The 12,689-nt window shown below is 44.8% G+C and overlaps 1 protein-coding gene across 1 annotated transcript in view; it reads right to left on the reverse strand.

Annotated features, from left to right (window-relative positions):
- Positions 1–12,689, reverse strand: part of LOC115103152 (glypican-1-like) — a 159,330-nt gene that overhangs the window by 79,629 nt on the left and 67,012 nt on the right. Inside the window, exon 3 of the mRNA XM_065005795.1 lies at positions 9,318–9,476. Within this exon, the coding sequence (XP_064861867.1) occupies positions 9,318–9,476 (159 nt within the window). The remainder of the gene's footprint in view (positions 1–9,317; positions 9,477–12,689) is intronic.

A 12,689-nucleotide genomic window follows, 5' to 3' on the forward strand; every position in this document is an offset into this window, starting at 1 on the left:
TTCTCCTTCCACCCCGCTCCCTTCCCTCTCTCTACTCTTCCTCCCTTCCCTCTCTCTACTCTTCCTCCATCGTTCCCTCTTCTCCTTCCACCCCGCTCCCTTCTCTCTCTCTACTCTTCCTCCCTTCCCTCTCTCTACTCTTCCTCCCTTCCCTCTCTCTCTCTACTCTTCCTCCATCTCTCTCCATCGTTCCCTCTGTCTCCTCCCAACATCCCTCCTTCTCTCTCTCCCTCCACCCTCTCTTCATAGTGAGTAATGTGTTTGGCGTTTAGGCCGCTGTAACTCTGGCTCCCGCCCAACATGATTTGCATGCCAAGACCACGAGCCAATCAGGCGGCACAATGGAGCAGATGTCCTTGGCATTTCTGACATCAACAGAGGTGACCCTGAAAACAGGAAATTGGTCTCAGAATTAATCAAATATGTGGTCTATAATTGGGAAGAGTTAGCGACAAAATGAATGCCATGCTCGGTGTATGTTGGTTCTAATTGGAAAACGCTTTAATGTTATGTGGAAAATCCTAATGTTTACTGATGGTCCCAAGATACTTCAATGAGGTTTAATGCATGAATTCAACTGCTTGTACTCTCTTATAAAAAAAGGTGCCATCTAGAACCTCAAAGGGTTCTTCAGCTGTCCCCATAGGTGAACCCTTTAAAGAACCCTTTTGGGTTACATGTAGAACCCTTTCTACAGAGGCTTTTGCATGGAACCCAAAAGGGTTCTACTTGGAACCAAAAAGGATTCTCCTTTAGGAACAGCCGAAGAACCCTTTTGGAAACATTTTCTCTAAGAGTGTACATCATAACAGATAACGCTGTATAATATATCTGTTATTAGACAAATGCTTTATTCAGACAACTTTGAAAATAACTTCTTCTTAGGGACATTCAATCCCAGCCAACTCAGTTTGAAATGGCGTTACTTAAAGGAATACTGTGAGATTCTGAATGAAGTTAGTGGATAGTTAGCAATTATTGCAAGCCAATAATAACTGGTGTTAGCATAATGCTAACTTACCTGTAGACTTTCAGTCATTGAGCTAATGCTGGTAGCATTGGCTCGCAAAACTTCCTTCATACTGCACGCACAAACATCAAAATGTTATCCACATGTTCATCTGACTCTGGGTAAGTAGAATGACATAATCTCTCCCTCTCTTTCTCTCAAACTATTATCTACTCTTCTAGTGTTTGTCATACTGTCACGCTCTGACTCACTCCTTCTCTCACACACACTCTTTTATAATATGTTTTTCTCTCTCTTCTGTTTTTCTAGCCATGGTAGCCAAAATAATGGGCCTTTTTATACATGACCCTAAGCCTGATGGGATGCTAATTGCTTAATTAACTCAGGAACCACATCTGTGTGGATGCACCTTCTTTCAATATACTTTGTATCTCTCATTTACTTAAGTGTTTGCCTTTATTTTGGCAGTACCCTGGCCTGACAAATCGTTGGTCTCTTGTTTTGTGTTCATAGAGATAAATAGGGAAATGTTATGTAAACACACAAATGACAGAATCTCACATTATCCCTTTAACAGACCAGCTGGGTCATTTAAAAAATAAAAAGTCTAATTCAATGAATGAATAAGACTGTGTTGCTTGGTCATCTAGAACTGAGTGTGCCCGTCAGCCAGAGCTCTGTGTTTAAATCGAATTCAAGTCTATGAGGAGTATTTGCCTCACAGACAAAAATAGGCTGACATACACAAGGCAATAACCCACCGGCTAGTGATACTGGGGAGTGTGTGTGTGTGTGTGTGTGTGTGTGTGTGTGTGCGTGCGTGCGTGCGTGCGTGCGTGCGTGCGTGCGTGCGTGCGTGCGTGCGTGCGTGCGTGCGTGTGTGTGTGTGTGTGCTTCTGTTCAGAGTGCCAGGTTCACATGCATGCACACTTTCTCTCTGTCACACACACACAGTGCTGTCTAGATACCACACACTGGTTGAATCAACGTTGTTTCCACGTCATTTTGAAGTTAAGCCAATGTGGAATAAATGTTGAATTGACGTCTGTGCCCAGTGGGCAGGCATGACACCATTAGCCCTTCCACCACCTGCCAGGATAATGGCACCTTCTGTCTGGCACACCTGCCAGCCATCCAACACTTCTACCTCAGGTGTCATTACTTAACATTCTCTTTGACCTCTACCCTTCCACCTCTCTCTCTCTCGCTCTCTCTCTCCCTTTCTCTTTCTCATTATTTTTCTCTTTCTTTTCCCTCTTTCTTTCTCTCTCTCTCTTTCTCTCTCTCTCCCTTTCTCTCTCTCTCTATGTTTCTCTCTCTCTCCCTCGTTCTCTTTGATCCCTGTCTCTCTCTCCTCTCAATCTCTTATCTATTCTTCCGATATTTGTCATATAGCCTTCACTGTCACTGTCACTCCAACTCAGTCTCATTTTCTCACACGCACTCTTTCATAATCTACTTCTCTCTTTCTTTCTCTCTCCTTGTCTTCCTATCTTTCCTCCCATAGCTCCACCTTTCAGTGGGCAGTGGAAACCGACCCCTGTCCTTTCCTTCCCACTGTTAGCAGCTCCTCAGTCCACACACACACACACACACACACACACACACACACACACACACACACACACACACACACACACACACACACACACACACACACACACACACACTCCTTTGTCTCCACGTCGCCACAATCTTTTTTTCCCATCAGACCAGGCAGAAAATATGCTTTATCCAGGGTTGTAAAGGGAAAATATGATAAACCTCTCATTTATGAAGATTTAGAGGTTTGGCTAAGCTCAGGCTTCAGTGCAGATCTATTCAACAGATATCTATGTCCTGGCCTGACGAATCCTATGTCTCTCGATTTGTGTTTATAGAGATAAAAAGAAAAACAGGGATGGATGTGTGCTGTAAACACACGTAAGTTCTTAACATGTTTATTTTAAAATGTTGTCCTTGGTCAGGTGCTTATTGGTTGTTAAACACACACACACACACACACACACACACACACACACACACACACACACACACACAACACCCTACACTTAGCCACATGGTGCAGGCCCACACCCAGCTAAACACACCCAGATGTAGATGGGAGAGACTCCAGCTAAGGGGACTAGTAGGGTAGAAGTCACATAGACACTGACTAGTACATTTACGCACTTGTACACTTCTCCATCAACACTCCTGCAACTTAAAAGGATACTGCAAGATCACCCAGAGTCAGTGGAACTCGCGGAGACCATTTGTATGTCCACTGACTCATGGGTAAGTAGAACAACGGCACAACTGCAGAATATCGCAGTATCCCTTTAACCACATAACCATCACCACAGCAAGCAAGTGATAAACTCTACTACAAGCTATACAAAACGCCCACAAGTGAAAATCCCTGAAACCCACAAAATGAATGCATTTCGCAATACATTCAACAAAATGACTATGGCCATAGGAGTTCTGGGAACAGGATAATTCATACCCTTTGCACATCCAAATACGTCTTTAGTTGTAATTGGAAGGCACAGCTACCACTCTGTCCATTCCAATAGACAGTCCAATAATGGGAGGGTACAGCTGGACAAGTAGGGACATGTCCATCCACACGGTCGAATATGTCCACAGTGGTAACTATGGTGAGCTGGGATACTGTGTTTAACGTGGCGTATCACCCTTCAATTAACAGCCCTCCATCGCTCCACTTCTCCTGTCTTAAGAACAGATGCTCATTAACAGATGGTTTACATCTGACCGTCTCACACTTCTCCCTCCCCTTCTCTCTCATCCCTCTGACTCTTATCCTGCTGTCTCCATCTGATGCTCAGTGATGTGAGGTGAAGGAAGGGAGGGAGGAGATAGGGGTGACTGATCAATGTTCAGGTGGGGTTAAACACTTGTTTTTACAGAAGGGGATGGAATGAAGGAAGGAGAGAGGAGAAAGGTGAGGTGGGGGAGGTTGAGGATGTCTAGGAATGATGCATTGGAATGTTGAAAATAGTGGCACGCACACACAATCCACGGATGCAAAAAGCACTTTGTCAGAGAAAAGGAGAGGACACAGATAGTGAGAGAAGGCCTGACTGGAGGTCACAAGAGAGAGTGGACAGGGCTGTACACAGGGGGGTTCCAGGCATGCTAACAAACATGAACTTTGAAAGAACACAACACAAAAACAATCAATTCAAAGAAAACAACGTTCATTTGACATGCAGACCACAACAAACTCAACAAAACACAACAAACCAAATTCTGACATCCATCATTCATCTGGTGTATAGACTGCAATCCCCATATGAAATCAACCTCAACTAACACGGACTTAATGCTGCTGCTTTGATGTACTGATCGCTTGAGTGGACTTTAAATAGAGCTCAGATTTAGTGTGTGTGTGTGTGTGTGTGTGTGTGTGTGTGTGTGTGTGTGTGTGTGTGTGTGTGTGTGTGTGTGTGTGTGTGTGTGTGTGTGTGTGTGTGTGAATATATAAATATTTATATGGTGGATTCAATGTAAAAGTGATTTTACATGATGATGCACATCACACTGATTAATTTCACTCTTTTTCGTTGTCATGGTAATTCTGAATCATACAAATACAAAATCAACCAAAGCAAAAGTTGGTAGAATGTTTGAATTTCTCATTTTTGGGTTGATAAGACAACAACATTGAATTGAAATCCATTATTTTTCAAATAAATTCATATTAATACACTTACAATTGAATATGATGACATCATAATTCATCAAAATAGCAACTCTAGTAGAATGTTGAAAGTTAGAATGTTTGGTTGATAGTCACTGTAGGTCATATTGATTTGAAACTTAGTTTTGTGGGAACAACCCCAAACCTAGTTGTGTGACTTGCTTCTGCTATCCAAGATTGTACATTTTTCAACAATGAGCTTCTTCAAATAATTTCACGTCTCTACCATGGATGGCACAGTAGCTTCCTGTCCTCATCAATGGTAAGAATCAAAAAGTGAATTGCTTAATTTGGTGTAGTTCTCAAGAATCCATGTTTAGAATGCATTTAGGTACATCTACAGTAGAACTGGGTTTATGTGTGACTTTAGGTCAGGTCCTCCCGAGTTTCTCAGATATCTAGCTACCACAACCAGCACCTGCCTGAGCAGGAGAAACAGCGTCTGTTCCACAAATCAAATCAAATCAAATCAAATGTATTTATATAGCCCTTCGTACATCAGCTGATATCTCAAAGTGCTGTACAGAAACCCAGCCTAAAACCCCAAACAGCAAACAATGCAGGTGTAAAAGCACGGTGGCTAGGAAAAACTCCCTAGAAAGGCCAAAACCTAGGAAGAAACCTAGAGAGGAACCAGGCTATGTGGGGTGGCCAGTCCTATTCTGGCTGTGCCGGGTAGAGATTATAACAGAACATGACCAAGATGTTCAAATGTTCATAAATGACCAGCATGGTCGAATAATAATAAGGCAGAACAGTTGAAACTGGAGCAGCAGCACAGTCAGGTGGACTGGGGACAGCAAGGAGTCATCATGTCAGGTAGTCCTGGGGCACGGTCCTAGGGCTCAGGTCCTCCGAGAGAGAGAAAGAAAGAGAGAATTAGAGAGAGCATATGTGGGGTGGCCAGTCCTCTTCTGGCTGTGCCGGGTGGAGATTATAACAGAACGTGGCCAAGATGTTCAAATGTTCATAAATGACCAGCATGGTTGAATAATAGTAAGGCAGAACAGTTGAAACTGGAGCAGCAGCATGGCCAGGTGGACTGGGGACAGCAAGGAGTCATCATGTCAGGTAGTCCTGACATGGACATGAGGCGCAAGATGGAGTTTTACAGGAACGTAAGGAGGGAATTCTACAAGCAGCATGTGAGCTCAGGGGACCCGTGGTTATTGTCTGATGAAGAGATGAAGAAACTGGAATCCATTCCAGGGGTGTTGGGGTTGGCTGCAGAAATGGACTTCCTGGAAATCTCTGATGTTTTTAGTAGAAGTAGTATTAAGATAAAAATAATTTAAAACATATATATTTTACCTTTATTTAACTAGGCAAGTCAGTTAAGAACAAATTCTTAATTACAATGACGCTTAGGAACAGTGGGTTAACTGCCATGTTCAGGGGTCGAATGACAGATTTTTACCTTGTCAGCTCAGGGACTTGATCTAGCAACCTTTTGGTTACTGGCCCAACGCTCTAACCACTAGGCAACCTGCCACCCCTAATAAGAGAGGATCAGTAAGTATAGTAAGTTTGATAACTGTAGGTTGTTGTCTATTTTAAATGGATTAAAATAAATCATATTTTAAAGCTACAATATGTAACCAACCAAATTCACATAGAAATGTGAGTTGTAGATCATTCATTCCAGTTGAAAGTCTAAGAAGCGGTAGATCTGTTCTATGTGTGCTATTTCTATGCCTCCGCTTCTGAAGTTTTGTTTTTGCTTTTACTTTCGGTTTTGTACACCAGCTTCAAATAGCTGAATATACAATATTTTGCTTATGGAAAATATATTTCACAGCGGTACAATGATTCTGTACACAATGACTGCTTGTTTTCTGACAGAAACTGAAATTAGGTGAAATATTAGAATTTTAGCAACCAGGAAATGGCTGCGCGATTTCTGCATAGTGCATCTTAAAGTATAACAATTGTGATGCATCATTTTTGAGTGTGTGCCTGTGTGTGTGCACACTTGCCTGTGTTTCCATGCATGCAATCATGTTTGGGCGTGTGTGTGTGTGAGTGTGCATCCATGCTTGGGTGTGTGTGTCTGTTTGAAGCACATCATTAGTGTGTTTACATAGCTGAGTGAGTGATGCTTGACGGAGCGTTTCTGTGTGCTCTCTGTTGTTAATCACCACTGTGTGACTGTGAATGAGCTGTGCCTTCCAGATACTTCTAAAGCACATAAACACACAGAGAAAGTGTTTGTGTGTCTTGGATGGGCTGTGTGCGGTGTGTTTCAGTGTGTGTGTGTGTGTGTGTGTGTGTGTGTGTGTGTGTATTTGTATGTTTTGGGACAGGTTGTCTGTGAAATGAGCCCAATGCTGCTCTGGCATTGCTTCAACACTCTGGGCAGAGTGGGCAGAGAGAGAATGAGCGAGAGAGAATGATAGCAGATTGTACAGTAAACAGACGTCACTCAGCCTCTAATCAGTATGAGGCCAGAAAGGTCAGGCTGACAAACAGATCACAGATCCAGATGACAGCTCAATCCCAATCAGCCAGGGGAACGAGTAGAGCACAGAGACAGATGCTTAGTCACCCCATATCGACTGGAACAGACTGTAGTGTATCATTAAACGTAAATAATCATCAATGTTCCAATCACTGCACATTCTAATCACTTCAATCTGGGATCAGTCTTTCCCCCATGTCCTGAGTCACAGAACAGCTTAACTTTCAACCTCGCTAAAAATAAATACACAACTGTACATTAACTGTACAGTAATGATGACTGAATATAACATGGTATGATATCAATGCATTTAATATTCAAATGGCATGATATCATACATTGGTATGTATACTGTACATGCTACACAAATAGACCCCCACTTCTCAAACATAAATTGTGAGTGGTTATGACATTATAGTACAGTACATTGATACTGCTCTCGTGCTCTCTGTACAGTGTGTAATTTAGGGAGCTTTAAGGTTAGGTCACCTCTGTACTCTACACTACATGTGTGAGATTCCTCATCAATCAAGAAGGATTAAAGCAATATTATCTTCTCACACACACTCTGAAGCTGTGGTGAACTCCGGAGTGTGTGTGGGTACTTGTGATCCTTCACGTCGTGGAGACATGGATTTCCCTCCAAAGGACAAAAGCAGATTATGACATACTCTGGGACTTGAGACTGATGGTTGAGAGAGACTTGAGTAGGCGGAGGAGAGGAAAAGCAAGGGATGATGTGTGGAGTGTGTTGTGTATGGAGAGATGGTTGGAACAGAGGGATAGAGGGAGTGGAGATGGAGACAGCCCAGCTGTTCTATCTGGACTACTTGCAGCATGCGCAATGAAAAACACTCTCCCTGAAATAAAGTGACTTCTGACACTATGGTTCCGCAGGAAATAGCTCACAGTGATAAACTCATTGTATTTGTATACAGACACACACACACACACACACACACACACACACACACACACACACACACACACACACACACACACACACACACACACACACACCTTACGACCTCGTTTTGGTTAACCAACGTGGACTGATCAGAGCAGAGTTTACACAGGACTGTTAACATAACGGAGATGAGGGGGGAAGGAAAGAGACAGAGGGTTTCCTCTTCCTCTCAACCTCTCTGTCTGTCTGTCTGTCTGTCTGTCTGTCTGTCTGTCTGTCCCTCCCTCTGTCTCCCTCCCTCCCTCTCTCCATCCCTCTGTCTGTCCCTCCCTCTGTCTCCCTCCCTCTCTCCCTCCCTCTGTCTCCCTCCCTCTCTCCCTCCCTCTGTCTCCCTCCATCTCTCCCTCTGTCTCCCTCCATCCCTCTCTCCCTCCCTCTGTTCCCTCCCTCTCTCCCCCTGTCTCCCTCCATCCCTCTGTCTCCCTCCCTCTGTCTCTCCCTCTCTCCCTCCCTCTGTCTCCCTCCCTCTCTCTCTCCCTGCCTGTCTCTTGCTGTCTCCCTGTCTCCCTGCCTACCTCCCGCTGTCTCCCTGCCTGCCTGCCTCCCTCCATTCCTCCCTCTGTCTTCCTGCCTGCCTCCCTCCATTCCTCCCTCTGTCTTCCTGCCTGCCTCCCTCCAGTACTCCCTCTGTCTCCCTGCCTGTCTCCCTGCCTGCCTCCCTCCAGTCCTCCCTCTGCCTCCCTGCCTGCCTCCCTCCCCCTGTCTCCCTGCCTGCCTCCCTCCTCCCTCTGTCTTCCTCCAGTCCCCCCTCTGTCTCCCTGCCTGCCTCCCTCCATTCCTCCCTCTGTCTTCCTGCCTGCCTCCCTCCCTTTGTCTCCCTGTCTCCCTGCCTGCCTCCCTCCCCCTGTCTCCCTGCCTGCCTCCCTCCCCCTGTCTCCCTGCCTGCCTCCCTCCCCCTGTCTCCCTGCCTGCCTCCCTCCTCCCTCTGTCTTCCTCCAGTCCCCCTCTGTCTCCCTGCCTGCCTCCCTCCATTCCTCCCTCTGTCTTCCTGCCAGCCTCCCTCCGGTCCTCCCTCTGTCTCTCTGCCTGCCTTCCTCCCTCCATTCCTCCCTGTGTCCTGCAGTACTCCCCATCAAAGACCTTGTACTGTCCATTGAGGGAGGCTTGCGGGGCTCACCCAGCCTCTATGATCAGAACTTCCATCTCTCTCTGTCTCCCCTCTCTTCCTACCCCCTCCATCCTTCCCCCTCCCTCCCTTCCTCAATCCCCCACTCACCATCGAAGACTTTGTATTGTCCATTGAGGGAGGCTTGCAGGGCCCGTCCAGCATCTCTGATCAGGCCCTCCATCTCTGTGCGACTCAGATTGGATAGGCTGTCCTCCATGACACTGGTGCAACACGTGTAGCCCTGGGGACAGATCCTCAGGTGCTCTCCTAGAGGAGGGAGAGACAGGAGAGAGTAGTTTAGGAAAACCTTAACTCTAGCCTTGAAATGAATGCATCGCTCTTTGAAGTAGTTACGGACGTAGTTGACATATTATTAACTGGGTGGTTCGAGCTCTGCATACTGATTACCTGACAGCCATGGTATATTAGACCGTATACCACAGGTATGACAAAACATACAGTGAGGGGGGAAAGTATTTGATCCCCTGCTGATTTTGTACGTTGCCCACTGACAAAGAAATGATTGGTCTATAATTTTAATGGTAGGTTTATTTGAACAGTGAGAGACAGAATAACAACAACAAAAATCCAGAAAAACGCATGTCAATAATGTTATAAATTGATTTGCATTTTAATGAGGGAAATAAGTATTTGACCCCTCTGCAAAACATGACTTAGTACTTGGTGGCAAAACCCTTGTTGGCAATCACAGAGGTCAGATGTTTCTTGTAGTTGGCCACCAGGTTTGCACACATCTCAAGAGGGATTTTGTCCCACTCCTCTTTGCAGATCTTCTCCAAGTCATTAAGGTTTTGAGGCTGACGTTTAGCAACTCAAACCTTCAGCTCCCTCCACAGATTTGCTATGGGATTAAGGTCTGGAGACTTGCTAGGCCACTCCAGGACCTTAATGTGCTTTTTCTTGAGCCACTCCTTTGTTGCCTTGGCCGTGTGTTTTGGGTCATTGTCATGCTGGAATACCCATCCACGACCCATTTTCAATGCCCTGGCTGAGGGAAGGAGGTTCTCACCCAAGATTTGGCAGTACATGGCCCCGTCCATCGTCCCTTTGATGCGGTGAAGTTGTCCTGTCCCCTTAGCAGAAAAACACCCCCAAAGCATAATCTTTCCACCTCCATGTTTGACGGTGGGGATGGTGTTCTTGGGGTCATAGGCAGCATTCCTCCACCTCCAAACACAGCGAGTTGAGTTGATGCCAAAGAGCTCCATTTTGGTCTCATCTGACCACAACACTTTTACCCAGTTGTCCTCTGAATCATTCAGATGTTCATTGGCAAACTTCAGACGGCATGTATATGTTCTTTCTTGAGCAGGTGGACCTTGCGGGATTTCAGTCCTTCACGGCGTAGTGTGTTACCAATTGTTTTCTTGGTGACTATGGTCCCAGCTGCCTTGAGATTATTGACAAGATCTTCCCGTGACAGTTCTTTTGTGTTTCTTCCATTTGCGAATAATTGCACCAACTGTTGTCACCTTCTCACCAAGCTTCTTGGCAATGGTCTTGTAGCCAATTCCAGCCATGTGTAGGTCAACAATCTTGTCCCTGACATCCTTGGAGAGCTCTTTGGTCTTGGTCATGGTGGAGAGTTTGGAATTTGATTGATTGATGGCTTCTGTGGACAGGTGTCTTTTATACAGGTAACACACTGAGATTAGGAGCACTCCCTTTAAGAGTGTGATCCTAATCTCAGCTCGTTACCTGTATAAAAGACTGGGAGCCAGAAATCTTTCTGATTTGAGAGGGGGTCAAATACTTATTTCCCTCATTAAAATGCAAATCAATTTATAACATTTTTGACATGTGTTTTTCTGGATTTTGTTGTTGTTATTCTGTCTCTCACTGTTCAAATAAACCTACGATTAAAATTATAGACTGATAATTTCTTTGTCAGTGGGCAAACGTACAAAATCAGCAGGGGTTCAAATACTTTTTTTCCCTCACTGTATATTTTTACTGCTCTAATTAAGATGGTAACCAGTTTATAATAGCAATAAGGCACCTCGGGGGTTTGTGATATATGGCCAATATACCATGGCTAAGGACTGTATCCAGGCACTCCATGTTGCGTCTTGGATAAGAACAGCCATTAGCCGTGGTATATTGGTCATATACCACACCCCCTCAGGCCTTGTTGCTTAATTATACACCTTGTTGCTATTTAGCATTAGGCAATAAACCTTCTGCAAACATTCACACATAGGCCTCACACAGTGTGGAGATGGGGAACAGTTATCAGCCAATTAAAAATCAAGTGAATATTTTAACGATTCAACCGAATAGATTCTGAAGAGATCCTTTACCGCATTCCAAACATCTTCACGTCTACCCACACACACAATAAGCGTACAGTCAGATGGAGCCAACGTCCTTACACTGTTTAATTACATTCCCCTTTTTAAGAGGCAGTATTAAGCTTCTGACACACACACTATCTCTCTCGCTCTCGCACACACATACTTTGATGGCTGCTCGATCCTTGCCACGGTGAGATGGAGAGCGTGGGCTGTAACTAACAAAGAAAAACATTTGTATACAGATCATATTGCTGCGTTCTCTCTAGGGGAGAGAGGTCCGACTGCAGACTGACCAACTCTTAAATTACTGGACATCTTATTCAATGTCCTTTCAAAAGGGAATGTTCTAGAACTCAGAGTGTAGAAAGAACGCTATACACACGTACGAACACACACACACACACACACACACACACACACACACACACACACACACACACACACACACACACACACACACAGAGTGACAGTGCTATGATTGTACTGCTCCGGGACTAGGATAGAGACTGCTTGTCGATTGGGTACCAACTGGCTGCACAGTGATCAATGATAGTCTATTCCACAACGTTACACAGTGAATAGGATGTTGTGCACATTATAATCACATGGTGTGTCTTCAGAAGGGTGTGTATGTTCACCCACTGAGGGGAATGTGGAGGAGAATAAAAGACCAACTGTTTTACTGATCAAAGATATTAATCTGCTGTACTGAACCACAACTGTTAAAGCCAAACATTTTGCCCTCATTTAACTGTAGCCTGCCATTAATCGATATGTGTGTGTGGGAGTGTTTGTACAGTTCTGTCTGCGTGTGGTGTGCACTGCATCGATCTATGTGTGGGGGTCCTTGAGTTTGATTTGTGTGTCCATGTGAGTGAATGTGTTGGCAAGTATATGTCATTGAGCATCTGTGTGTGTGTGTGTGTGTGTGTGTGTGTGTGTGTGTGTGTGTGTGTGTGTGTGTGTGTGTGTGTGTGTGTGTGTGTGTGTGTGTGTGTGTGTGTGTGTGTGTGTGTGTGTGTGTGTGTGTGTGTGTGTGTGTGTGTGTGTGTGTGTGTGTGTGTGTGTGTGTGTGTGTTGTTGCCACAGTGTGTGTGTAAATAGTGCTGAAGTGACTCATCAGTCCTTTGTCAGTGTGTCTACTAGCCAGGATTGTCAATTTGAG

Source organism: Oncorhynchus nerka, linkage group LG20, assembly GCF_034236695.1.
Source record: "Oncorhynchus nerka isolate Pitt River linkage group LG20, Oner_Uvic_2.0, whole genome shotgun sequence".
NCBI classification, from domain to species: domain Eukaryota; kingdom Metazoa; phylum Chordata; class Actinopteri; order Salmoniformes; family Salmonidae; genus Oncorhynchus; species Oncorhynchus nerka.